The 14,231-nt window shown below is 41.8% G+C and overlaps 1 protein-coding gene across 1 annotated transcript in view; it reads right to left on the bottom strand.

Moving 5' to 3' along the window:
• Window positions 1-12,021: 12,021 nt before the first annotated feature.
• ZNF277 (zinc finger protein 277) overlaps window positions 12,022-14,231 on the bottom strand; it is a 132,747-nt gene continuing 130,537 nt past the window's right edge. Inside the window, 1 exon segment of the mRNA XM_020889389.2 lies at window positions 12,022-12,958. Within this exon segment, the coding sequence (XP_020745048.2) occupies window positions 12,772-12,958 (187 nt within the window). The 3' untranslated portion in view covers window positions 12,022-12,771.

Below are 14,231 nucleotides of genomic sequence, written 5' to 3'. Positions count from 1 at the left end.
GCCAGCATTCGTAAACATGGAGTCCAAGGGACTGTAGACAAAACATTCACCTGGCATGAATAGTCAGAGTCACACTAGGGAGAGAATGCCCAGTGCCCACCAGAGGATGGTTTCTGGAACTCAGGCCTATGTGTGGAGACAGCCTGGTTAATTCTGCTAAAACCCCATAGCCATGTCTAGGTATTACCCACCTCTCCAGCCATCCCTCCTGCCTTCCCCTGACCTCCTCTAGTTAACTTAAGTGATTCCCCAGCCTAGGTTCCCTGGCTAACACTGTTTCCCTGCCTGGCAGGTCTTTCTATGCCCCTAATTCCTACCCTTCCTTCCAGATGCAGGCCCAGCTCATCCTTGTTACCTCCCACGTGGCCTCCATCCTGTTGTGATCCAGACCTTGTCCTTCCACATAAACTCCTCCTTCCAAAGTCACCAAGGACCTCCATGCTGCCAAAGCCAAAGGAGACTCTCAGATTGCCTTCTCTGTCTACTACTCCCTCCTTCTGATAGAAACCATTTCTTCCCAAGTTTCCACTACCCCTTGTGTAATACAACGCCATTTGGCCAACAATGCCCAGAAGAGCCGCAGCTGTGGGCTCTTATCAACCTGCACTCAGGGCAGCCCTCAGTCCTAAACGAGGGAGTTGGGCAATATCCACCACACACCCCCTAACTCAGCAGGGTTCAAAACCAGACGCATTTGATCCTGACCATTCTGTTTTCAACTTTTCCCTCTGACTTTCACTATCCTAACTGAAGTTCTCGTCACCTTCTGATCAGATTAATTTGCTAGCCTCCTTTGTAAGCTGGACCCACTCCAGTTCATCCTTCACACAATTAGCTAGTTTTTCTTTTTTTTTAATCTATTCTTTTTTTGGTATTTTTTTTTTGAATACTGGTAAAATATGCCTAACATGCAATTGACCATTTTGACATTTTAAATGGCATTAATTAAATTCACATGTTGTGCAACAACACCAGTCTATTTCTAGAACTTTTCCCTTACACTGAATGGAAACTCTATAAAGTCAGTCACTCCAATTCCCCCTCCCCAACTCCTGGTAACCTCTAATCTATTTTCTGTTTTCCAAGGAATGTATTTAAGGAAGACAGCTTGCATTCTTCCTCAAAATATCCTCAGAGTCTTCAACTCTCTCTGCACTGGATGGTCTGCCCTCTCTGACCCCTGCAGCCTCCCTCATCTTTACTGTCTTGCTGCTGTCTCTCCCCTCACCTCTTTGTGTCCCACCTCCACCAGCTCTCAGCCTGAGACCTTCTCCACCCACATAGCCAGCGGCAAAGTGCAGTCTGGCTTTAGTCTCATGGGGAGCAGCCTCTTGTATTCCATTTTAACTCCAGAAAAACTTGTTTAATCACTCAGTCATGTATGACTCTTTGCTACCCTATGGACTGTAGCCCATCAGGCTCCTCTGTCCATGGGATTCTCCAGGCAAGAATATTGGAGTAGGTTGCCATTCTCTTCTCCAAGGGAGAAGATCCAGGGATTGAATCCATTCTCCTGCATTGGTAGGAGGATTCTTTACTGCTGAGCCACCAGGGAAGTCTAGAAAAACTTGATGTCCCCACAAATCTATTGTATAATTTCCTCTTAGAGGTGACAATGGAAGGAGACCAAATGCAACATTTGCCTGTTGCACCTAAGACTATTTCCAACTCACAGCCTGACCATCCCCCTCAGCTTCTCTTACGGGGTTGCTGAAACTGCACTGGCCTCAGACAAGTTAGTGCAGGGATAGAAAGTGGGCTGGGCCAGTAGGTGGGGTGGGTCAAAGTGAGGGTGGAATGTTGAGGAGACATTAATGTTAAAGAGCTGGGGCAATAGCATACAGATGGAGAGAACACACCAAAGTAGGAAAAGCGAGGTCGGTTCAGTGAACAGGAGGAGGCCCGGTTGCCTAGAGAGTAGCGGGCACAGGAAAGTGACATCAAATGAGGGTGGAGGTGAAACTCTTGGGTTTGTGTAAGAAGCTGCCTTGCCTCCACATTTGATGGGACGCTCTCTCTGTATGAAATAGAAAATCCACTTTGAGGGTTTAAATAACAAAGGGGATTTATTGACCCAAGGAGCTGAAAAGTCCAGGGGACCTTGAGGTGAAGGCTCTGGTTTCATTTCTCAGGAATTCTCTTCTTCGCCCTTCTCTTGAGAGTCTTTGGGCTAGTTTCTCTCAAGGTTGAAAGGTGGTTTTGGCAGCAACCAGGGTACAGGTGTCTTTTTCCCAAAAGGAAAGGGACGGTCTAGCTTCCCTAAGCAGCATAACAGGATTCCTCACCTTCACTTGGGGTCAACCTGCACCAGTCACAGTGCGCAGGCCTTTGCTATGCCCCTCTCTGCATAACCCAATCTCTGCAGTGATGTTCTTACCCCCAGCAGGAACCCCTTGAAGCTAGGGCTGGGGTCAATCCCAATGGCATGGCTGCTGGTTTGGACTTCATCTTTGTAGTCAGCAACAGAGGTGTTGAAATGAGTTGCCTTTTGTGACAGTAAGCAAGTAATGATTTTTATTTTTTGATTTGTCTTTCTCTTCCTCCTTGATTTTTTTTTTTTTACTGTTTGCAATTTACCACAGCATATTCTTTTGTTCTTCTAATGTTTTTGAAAATCATAACCTACATGGTTTTACTAGAGTTTTATTTACTGCTCACTGTGTATCCAAGTCAAGTGACTGAAAATATCCTCAAAAATGCTTTTTGTAGTCTAATTTTACAAGCCCAAAGGACACAGCTTCACTTGAATATTAGAACACTGTGAGATTAATATTAATTTCGCTGAATGTTTTCAGTTTGAATTAACATGCTTGCAATGCCATTCAATCTTGCAAATTGCTATCCTCAGGAACTGAACGTGCTTTAGCTTTTCAAAGTATCAATTATAAGGCCTAAGAGTTCAACTACAGCTCCTGGTTTAATCCTTTAGCTATCCATCATCTAAAGCTTACAGAAATAGTTGAATTAAACTTCAAGGATGCGGGGTGGCTAGTTTTGCAGACTAAGCAAACAATAGCTGCAATTTGATGCCCTTGATAGAAGTGGACTGGTATGTTAATTCTACATATAAATTCAGCAAAGTAAAGAATTTACTCTTGTTCTCATTCAAGTTCGACTCCATCCTCTCAAAAACAATTCCTATTACTTCATTCATTAAAGAACTTCGGGACTTGGCTTTGTCTCATTTTGAATTTCCATGTATCATGTCATGGATTTCTTTGCTGTGCTCCGCTCTATCTCTCTGATCGTCAGTTATCTTGACCTCTTTTTATTCCTGTTTAGGATCCAAGTTCCTGACTAGATACCTCACAACACTGTTTTGAAGGTCAATATGGAGAAGCTGTGAGGACTGCTAAGGTTTACATAACATGTTTACTTTTGTGAAATACAGCATCTGTAGTTGTAGCAGTTACTGTTCAGGCCCTTCTGTATTACAGCTTCTTCAGTCTTTGTGTGAGGGTTTTCACCAGTCTCCTGAGGGCACCAGACCTATGTGCAAGGCTCAACCCATGACCAGTGGAGTTGGTGGACAAATATCCCCAGCTCTTTGCCCCTTGGTGGTGCTGGTAGGCAGAGGGCAACTCTAACAAGTGATCTATGCAACACTTGTTGCATAGTACTGAGTACTCAGAGGTACTCAGTAAGGCTTCTTTAATGCACACGGTTCTGTGCTCCTTCCATTTTATTTTTCACTTTCTGAACTGGTATCTCCTGGATTTACCTCTCAAACTGACCACCTGTCCTCAAATTCTTAAGGTCTGTTTCTGGGGAGACTTAGCCTAAGACTCTAGTTCCAATGGCTTTTCAAATAGTATTCATGCAGCCAGCTCACCAATGACATTCTAGAATTCTAGGGCTTTATCGCTCAGCCCTAGTCCTGAATGGAACTAAGTCTGCTTTGTCTCCTGATTACTGGGACTTAGTGTATTTAGTGCTAATTCTCTGAGAGGTAGTTTTCTAGTAATTCTGGCCACAACTTCCATTTGCTGAGAGACTGTACCTTACAGAAGAGCCAGCTGAAACATGAGTCAAGCAGATGGAGATGAAATATCACCATTATTGCTAATAAAGATGATTTTAAAAAACACGGCTTAGAGCCGTGGGCAAGAGAGCTTTCTAACACTGAACCCCAAAGCCGGGCAGTCTCGTGCACAAGGTCGTAGGCAGTGGTGGACAGCTGAAGGACCCCAACTGCCCCAGCAGAGCCTGCTACTCTGAAGTCTGCAGAAAGGAGGAGCGGAACAGGGTGTGTTTTCTCTGTGGAGACAGATCCCAAAGAGAAAAAGGAGGAGGAAGGGGCTGCATCACACATGCCGAGCTCCTATTCTCCAAATTTCCTGTTAGAAAATTCACTCCTCCCTTGTAGGAATGAGTGGGGCCAGAAAGAAACCCAGAATGTTATTGTAATGGATTCCTTTCCTCATAGAAACAAGATGCTAGAGGAAAGGAGTTCCCTCTTTCCAACGTTCCCCAGGTTTTTATTCACTTAGCTCCCTGGGTTTAACCACTACACTCTGGGCCGACTCGGAGTGTGACCGGCTCCCCTGCAGGAGATCAACCATCTTTTGATACGATGCCAGTGTAGCCCCCACCATGGTCCTACCCCCACCCTTCCCACTCAAATGGCGACTACCCTTTCTTTGTGCGTTCTCCTGGTCCTGGTGGCGAAAAGTGTAGCTACTGCCCCAAGAAGGCCATTTAGTGACTGAAGTGATCATAGGCCACGCGGAGCCCAGCAGAAAGTTCCCCAGTTCACTTTTCATTCTGAATTATATCTAACCATGCTGTTTCAGACAGTCTAGCAGAGGTTCTGCCAGGAGATTATGTAACGCTGTAAAGATGTTTTCGGAGAAAATATTCCAGTAAAATACTGATGTTCCCAATTTAAATACAACCCCTCTACCATTGTGAATTTCCCAGGGAGAAATCAGAGTTCTAAGATTAGAATTCTCTTTTCTGCCTGAGTTAAAGTTAAAAGGCATTAGCCTAAAACTTATCCTTCCCAGGTTCTAATTCTTGCCTGACATCCCCCCCACCCCCTGCCCCCAGCTGTGCCAGGCAGCATGTAGGATCTTAGTTCCCCAATCAGGGTTCAAATCCATGCCCTCCACAGTGGAATTGAAGTCTTAACCACTGGACAGCCAGAGAAGTCCCAAATTCTGCTCATTGTGAACCAGAGGGGTTCTTCATATCTGTGGTTCTTTCAGCAGCTTGGACAGGGTGTCATTAGAACCACTGGTGTGGCTTTTTTCAGTCTCAGAAGTTAAACAGCACATTTCCATTATACGTCACTTTTTAAGGAGTATCATCAAAGCACTCAACACCAACAAAATGAAACAGTAGAAAAAAATCAATACCAAGACCTTCAAGTAGTTATCAAGACAAAGTGATGCTTCCAGAACTTTGCACTTTTCATAAATGAGACTCAGTGTCATCTTGATTCGGGCTTCACAGGATGCTAGTCCATCTGTGTAAGTTATCTGAATCCTTGATCTGTAAATAGACTCAACTGGGAGGAAGCTCCCTCAAGAAGTTAAAGCGAGCAACATATTTTGCCATTCCTGTGGGAAGAATCAACAGATACTTCTCTCAGGGTGACATATGAGACTATAGGAGGTCAGAATACACCATCCCAATATATGCCCTCTGGCATAAGGATTATTTTGAGCTGAAGGAAACTGAGCAAAAGCAGGCACAATATGAGCTCTTTGCTGTCTCCTATCTTGTGAAAAATGGTATCACAAATTCCTCTGTGAAGGTTTCCCCATCCCAGTGCCAGCCCCTCATTGTCCATACCAGAAAGAGAATGACAACTTCTAGTAATATAGGAGACAGGCTGGTCCCATGAGTCTACACAACCAAACCTTACTAACTAGGTTAGTTAGCTACCATTGGTTGCTCATATATTTGCCTTCCTACAGTTTGCTGCCCCTAGAAGCTCCCAAGTCCTTTCCATTTGTCTTCACATTTCTAAGAGTATCATGCCCTACTGACTGAGTTAGCTATGCACCCTTGACACTTTTTAAATGTCACCTTTTGTTCAAATGATATAAAACCTCCAGCTTTAAGTTGTTTCTTTGTGAGTTTTCTCTCTTTCTGGGAAACTCCCTCATCATGTAAAATTTGTAACATCAAAGAAACTTGTATGTATTTTCTCATTTTAATATGTCTGTTATCAGACTATTGTGCAGACCCAGTCAGAGAACCTAAGAGTGTAAAGAAGAATGTTATTCCCCACAATTTTTGCATCTTTGCAATGATGGGAAGGCCAGCCATGAGTCTGTTGTGAGATCTTTCTCTCCCACCTTGACACTTAACACCCCTTAACTTCTATTTCCCCTTTCAACCCTCTGTCTCCAACATCCCCTGATCCATGGAATCTGGGCTTTAAGTAATGACACAGTGGCTCCTACTGTTGCCTTTTGCTGTGGAATCACTTGGGCGTGTGAAGCCTGCCATGTAAGGGGAGTTTTCCCTTCATCCCCCGCAGTTTGTTTCAGCTGGAAAATGTCCTCACCAGGCTCCTGAACTAAAGCTGTAGTTGACATTTCTGCAGCTTGAATTTCTAGGTGTATTAGGATTAGTTTCAGATATGAATGATAGGAAATCCAAAATAACAGGGAGAAGGTTGAAGTTTACTTTGCTCACATAAACGTCTAGGTCAGCGTTCCAGTGCTGGTGTAGCCTTCCAGCTACACCTCACTGTCCCACTTGCAGACATCTACATCCTAAGCAAAAGAAGGTAGGAAAGGATGAAAGTAAAGCAAAGGGTACTTCTGCCGAGCTTCTTAAGGAAGACATGTAAGTACAGGCATACCTTAGAGACACTGCAGGTTTGGTTCCAGACCACTGCAACAAAGTGAGTATCGCAAGAAAGCAGGTCACATGAATTGTTTGATTTCTCTGTGCATATAAAAGTTGTTTACACTATACTAAGTGTGTGATAGTGTTATGTCTAAAAAAACAATGTACATACCTTAATTTAAAAACACTGCTAAAAAATGCTAACCATCATTTGTGAGTCATAATCTTTTTGCTGGTGGAAGGTCTTACCTTGATATTGATGGTACTGACTGATTAGGGTGATGGCTGTTGAAAGTTGGGCTGGCTTGAAATAGAACAATGAAGTTTGACTCATCGACTGACTCCTCCTTCCACGAATGCTTTCTCTGCAGCATAAAATGCTGTTTAGATAGCATTTTATCTATAGCATTTCTTTCAAAATTGGAGTCAATCCACTCAAGCCCTGCTGCTGCTTTATGAACTAAGTCTATGTAACATTCTAAATCCTCTGTTATCATTTCAACAATCTTCACAGCATCTTCACCAGGAACAGATTCCATCTCAAGACACAACTCTCATTGCTCATCCTTAAGCAGCAACTTTGCTTCCATTCATGTTTTATATGAGGTTGTGGCAGTTCAGTCACATCTTCAGGCTCCACTTGCAATTCTAGTTGTCTTGCTATTTCTACCACACATGCAGTTATCTCCTCTACTGAAGTCCTGAACTCCTCAGTCATCCACAAGGATTGGAATCTTCTTTCAATCTCCTGTTAATGTTGATATTTTGACCTCTTCCCAGAAATCACAAATACTTTTAGTGGTATCTAGAATGCTGAATCCCTTCCAGAAGGATTCAACTGGCTTTGCCCAGATCCATTAGAAGAATCATTATCTTCAGCAGCAAGAGTCTTAGAAAATGCATTTATTAATAATTAGACTTAAAAGCTGAAATGACTCTGATCAATGGGCTACAGAATGGATACTGGGTTAGCAGACATCAAGACAACACTGATCCAGTTGCACATCTCCATCACAGCTCTTGGGTGACCAGGTATATTGTCAATGAACACTAATATTTTGAAAGGAATCTTTTTTTCTGGGCAGATCTAAAGAGTGGGCTCAAAATACTCAGTCAAACATATAAAACAGTTGCACTGTCACACAGGCTTTTTGTTCCATTTACAGAGCACAGGTAGAATAGATTTCGCATAATTCTTAAGAACCCCACAATTTTCAGAATGGTAAATGTGCACTGGCTTCAACTTAAAGTCACCTGATGCATTAGCCCAAACAGGAGAGTCAGTTTGATTTCTGAAGGCTTGAAGCCAGGCATTGACATCTTTCCTCCAGCTATGAAAGTCCTGGATGCCATCTTCTTCCAACAGAAGGCTGCTCTGTCTACACTCAAATCTGTTGTTTGGAATAGTCACCTTGGTAAATTATCTTAGCTAGATCTTCTGAGTACCTTGCAGCAGCTTCTGCATCAGCACTTGCTGCTTCACCTTGCACTTTGATGTGATGAAGATGGCTTCTTTCCTTAAACTTCATCAACCACCCTCTGGCAGTTTCAAACTTCATCTGCAAGTTCCTCTCCTCTCTCAAGTTTTCAGAGAACTGAGGAGAGTTAGGGCCTTGATGTGGATCAGGCTTTAGCTTCATGGAATATTGTGGCTTGTCTGATCTTCTATCCAGACCATTAAAATTTTCCCTGTATCAGCAGTAAGGCTGTTTTGCCTTATCATGCATGTGTTCACTGGAGTAGCACTTTTCATCTCCTTCAAGAAATTTTCCTTTGTGGTCACAACCTGGCAGTTTGGCAGGCCTAGCTTTTCTGTTTCACCTTCCAATGTGCCTTCCTCACTAAGCTTGATAATTTCTAGTTTTTTATTTAAAGTGAGAGACATGTGACTCTTTCTTGAACACTTAGAGGCCAACATTCATTGGCCTATGTTCAATACTGTGTTTCAGGGAATAGGGAGGCCTGAAGAGAGAAATGGGCTGTTTTGGTGTGCTCATGGCATCCCAAAACAATGACAACAGAAACATCAAAGATTGATGATCACAGATCACCATAACAAATATAATAATAACGAAAAAGTTTGAAATACTGTGAGCATTATCAAAATGGGAGAGACGTGAAGTAAGCAAATGGTGTTGGACAAATGAAGCTGATAAACTTGATTGATGCAGGACTGCCATGAACATCAATTTGTAGAAAATGCAGTATTTGATAAATGCAATAAGTGAAGTCGCTCAGTCTTGTCTAGCTCTCTGCGACACCATGGACTGTAGCCACCAGGCTCCTCCATCCATGGGACTCTCCAGGCAAGAGTACTGGAGTGGGTTGCCATCTCCTTCTCCAGGGGATCTTCCCAACCCAGGGATCGAACCCAGGTCTCCTGCATTGTAGGCAGATTCTTTACTGTCTGTGCCACCAGGGAAGTCCAATATAGCAAAATATGATAGATACTCGGTACTGCAAGAGAGGCTGAGAAATGTGGTCTTCATTCTAGGCAGCCATATACCCAACCAAACATTACTATTATTGTGAAGTGAAAAGGAAAGTGAGTCACTTAGTTGTGCCTGACTCTCTGTGACCCTGCAGCTTGCCAGACTCCTTTGTCCATGTAGCTTAGTTGTGTCCAACTCTTTGTGACTCTGTAGCTCACCAGGCTCCTCTGTCCATGGAATTCTCCAGGCAAGAATACTGGAGGGTTGCCATTCTCTTCTCCAGGGGATCTTACTTGGATCTAACAGGGATCAAGCCCAGGTCTCCCTCACTGCAGGCAGATTGTTTACCATCTGAGCTACCAGGGAAGTATTATTACTAGAAATAAACAAATACTGAAGGGAACTGGACTACCAGACTAAGAGCAGTGGTGAGGATACATACCTCTGGCAAGCCTCCTCAGCACACCAGAACTTCTCCTGCTTTTGATTGGTCCAGGCCTCCGGCAGTAATCCTCTCTGCTCTGCCTTATCCAGCAATAGTGGATATGTCCTAGTGTGTGATTTCCTCACTATACCTTGCTAGGAGGAACAGCTGAGTTTGTCACAGTATAACTTATTTCTTAAGTTGATCCCTGTCCTTCCCTAACACATATAGTCTAATAGTATGTGTCAGATCTGATGATTCCTTTTTTTTAAAAAAAAAACAAAAAACTTAACTCTCCTTTCTGGTCCAGACAGTGTTACCTTTCTCACCTAGATTTTGTCTAATGGAGTCTTGTGTTCTGAGAGATAAGTTACTAGATTCTGGTCTTCTCAAAGGCAATCATTGTTCAAAAAAACCTTGGGCACTCTCACTTTTCCGAGTTAGATATTCAGCATGGATTTTTTGACTGGGCTCATGCCAATTCAGGGTTGTATTTCATTTATCATTGTCCTGGTCACTCTTGCCTACTATGTTTCGCCTTTCTTGTTGCCTTCATTTAGAGTCTTAATTCTCAACATTTCTCAGGTGTGCTCCCTCTGGGCACATTATAGTGATATCTGGAAACTCCTTTAATAATCCTGTGAATAGTTTACTTGCATTGGACTGCTATTCCCCTCTCAAGTGGTTTAGACTTTCAGGTACATTTGGCACCGCTGTCATGTCTTGAAGGAACAGTTCCCTAGGGGTTCTTTCCAAGGATGCTCTGTGTGGCTTTAACAGAGCACTCTGCACAGTAGTGGCCTGTATCTGTGCTCCGTGCTCCCTCTGGGACAGTTAGTACAGGTTGCTGAGGCTTTGCTTATATTCTTATTCAATTTCCTTGGAACTAAGTTAATTATTTCTGTCCTTATGTTCCAGATGATCCCACCAAATATCTACCAATTTAAGAGATAACCTCTTAAATGAATGAAACTTCAAGTACAGTATCCTGTCCCTTCAAGTACAGGACAGACATTGAAAGTCTGTCCTTCAATTTCACTTTTCCATTAATGTCTATTGAATCTGTTCTGCAAGATCTCAACTTTATCTCCAAAAAAGGTTTCTCCTTCTAAAGCCTAGTTACCCTTCACTTATTTGTTCTCATCCTGTCATTGTTTCGGTCCTGAGACTGAAGCACATTCCAGGAACACTCCAGACATTCCTTGATTTCCTGAACAGACCTGGTTTCTAGAGATCCAAGTTTCTAGGCACAGGATAATCACCTTCTTGACCTTTTTTCTTTTTTTTTTTAAAGATTTATTTATTAATTTCGTGGCTGTGCTGGGTCTTTGTTGCTGCATGCAGGCTTTCTCTAGTTGTGGCAAGTGGGGGCTCTTCTTTATCGCGGTGCATGGGCTTCTCACTGCGGTGGCTTCTCCTGTTTCAAAGCACAGGTTCTAGGTGCTCTTGCCTAAGTAGTTGCAGGATGTGGGCTCAGTAGATGCAGTTTGCAGGCTCTAGAGTGCAGGCTTAGTAGTTGTGGCCCATGGGCTTAGCTGTTTCATTGCATGTGTGATCTTCCAGGACCAGGGATTGAACTGGTGTCCCCTGCATTACATGGCGAATTCTTAACCACTGGACCACCAGAGAAGCCTGACTTTTGTTTTATTTAAAACAACTTGTGTCTTTAACAGGTAGTTTTTTCATTCAGTAAGGGCTCCTATTTATTGTTTGCTGGTTTTCAATGAAAAGCCTTATTATGGGTGCCTGCATGGGGCCTTGGCCAGAGCTCATAATAACTTACAATTCTAGTCAATTTTGGATCACGTAGTGGGAGATTAGTCTTGAGATTCTGCACAGGTCATACCATACAACTTCAAGATTAGTCTTGGGGCAATGCCTCCATAAGTTGGCACTAATAACTGAAAACTAGAACTGCAGAATGGAGACACAGATGTAGAGAATGGACTCGTAGACCCAGTGGGGTAAGGAGAGGGTGGGAAAATGGAAAAAGTAGCACTGACATGTTATACACGCTCATGTGTAAAATGGATAGCTGGCAGGAAGCTGCCATCAGTTTGGTGCTCTGTGATGGACTGGAGGGGTGGGGTGAGGGGAGAGAGGCTCCTGAGAGAGGGGATATATGTATAATTATGGCTGATTTGAGTTGCTGTGGGGTAGAAACCAACACAATACTGTAAAGCAATCTTCCTCCAATTAAAAAATAAATTAAAAAAGAAAACGAAAACTTCAGACTCCAGTGCTCTCGAGCACCCACGCTGTAAGGAACCCACTGGTAAAGAAATGATAGAATTAGAAAATCACCGTTTTGCAAGCCCTAAAAATAGTATTCTAGATAATATATACCAATGGACACTAAAATGGTTTGATGGCAAACTTTATAACGGTGCTTCAGACTGACAGCACCAGATGCAGCAGACTAAACACACTTTTCAACCAGGGACAATGGAAAACATGATACTAAGAAGTTATTGTTAATTTTATTTAAATGTGATCATGTTATTGTGGTCATGTTTATAAAAAAATGATACTCATCTGTTAGCCATGGGGAAAGTGAAGTTGTCTTGAAGTTCATTTTTAAGGAGTTTAAGTTTAGTAATTCTAGGTGGAAAGCAATAATAATAACATAGTCACATCTTGATTATCCCCGAACAGTGTCCAAAGCATGCATCGTCCAGGACTTTGACCACTGCTCCTCTCTTCTGCAGCTCCTCTGCTGGTCACCACATTTACAGGTGACCCAATGTAGTACAAAAAGCACACATCCATCAAATTTTGTGACTTGTTGGATGAAGATAGTCTGTGGGGAGGAGGCTGAAACTACTGGTTGAAATCAGATTTATAAATAATTTGAACATTTCATTTCTTTCTGATTTACATGTCTTCCTTATTATAGATATGAGTTACAATGATTACATAATAAAACTTTAGATCCAAAATACAAAAAGCCTTCATTTTATTTAGTTTCTACTTTACTTTTGGAAAAAAATCATTTTTTTAAAAGTTTATTTTACCAAGGACTAATCCTTTGCTGATGTTCAACTTTAAAGTATTCTTTCGTGTCTGTCTCATAGGAGAAAACATGAAACATTGCTTCTGTGGCAGTTTCTTCTAGTTTTTCAAGGACTCATGTAGTAGCAACTGGTTCAAAATACTGCTTTGTTTCAAAGCATGCAGTTTAGATGTATCTTCACTAATGATGGCAATATTTCCATTTTGTTCCTGAGCTGTCAGGTCACTTTCACTGTCAGACAGTGTACAGAGCAGAGTGTCATTTTCATAAGTTGGAAAGTAATACCTGAAAACAACCACAAATATACTGAATAACCAAAACTACAGATTATCTAGAAAATTTCTCAGCAGTTGAATGCACACATTACTATAATTTTGCTGGGTTTCTTTGCCAATAGTTTCAACCACATTTTGCAAAGGCTGTAAAGGATAGAACTTCTGAATTAATTTTACTTTGACCTTTATTGGCTGACATCAGTTTTACTAGTATCTTTGTTAGCTGGCATTTCAGCCTTTGCTTGATATTTAACATAACAAGATACCATCTTAAAAGGTAGGCTACTCTACTATCAGGCAGCTCTAGCTATTAATTTAATACCTTCTTGTATAAAGCTAAAAACGACATTCCTCTCATTTCTATTCAAAGGTTTCAGTTCCCCCCTAGGGATAGGAAAGTTCAAATACAGTTACTCTTTCATATACTACTCCTTCAAATATCCAATAAAAACAACTGTTTCCGAGTGTGGGGTTCCCCCCACTCCAATCTAATCATCACTATTTTCTTCATTATAAATTTAAAAAATTAAAAACATCCATGGAATTTTAAGTCTACTACTCTGGTTCCTTTTCTGGACAACACACTCTGGAGTTAGTTCTGAAATATAAAGGTTTTGACTTCTATAAGAAGAATTATAGGAACTGGGTCTCAGGTTAGTCCAGGGCTGACTCTGCCTCTCATAAATCTGGAATTTTCTAAAGAGGAAAAACTAGAGCTTTTTTGCCTAGACTCCTGGGGGCTCTGATTTAACATCCCCTGAGAATAGAGGTATCTCTCTGGAGCTGGAATCCCACAACCTCCCAGAGGTTCCCTCAACTGAGATTATCCAGAGTGATTTGAGAACCATCTCAGAAGGCGAGACTGGCAAAGGATACCTGGGAGTCTGAGACCATCTCAACAGGTATGTATTAGAAGAACAAATGCTTGATGTTTTTAAAAGCGCCAGGATGCAAAATATGCATCAAAAGCCCTGGTAGTGGTATACTGTATGACATAGTAGTTTTATGTCTAGTTTATCTAAATGAAATAATTATGTAAGTGTGCAAAAATGCAGGCATATGCATCTATTTAGAAGAGCAAAACATAAAAATCCTAAACATCTAGCAAAGTAGGGTAACATCCATACAATGGAATATTTGGCAACCATTAAAAATGATTCAATAGATGTGTAGTGGATATGCTTTTAAATACTTTCTTAATAAAATATAACTTAAAAATCTATATTTCTATACCTATATATAGCTATCCATATCACTACACCATAAAATTTGAAGATTACATC

Source organism: Odocoileus virginianus, chromosome 1, assembly GCF_023699985.2.
Source record: "Odocoileus virginianus isolate 20LAN1187 ecotype Illinois chromosome 1, Ovbor_1.2, whole genome shotgun sequence".
NCBI classification, from domain to species: domain Eukaryota; kingdom Metazoa; phylum Chordata; class Mammalia; order Artiodactyla; family Cervidae; genus Odocoileus; species Odocoileus virginianus.
The sequence above is the reverse complement of the archived record's forward strand: the minus strand, read 5'-3'. Positions and strand labels throughout refer to the sequence as shown.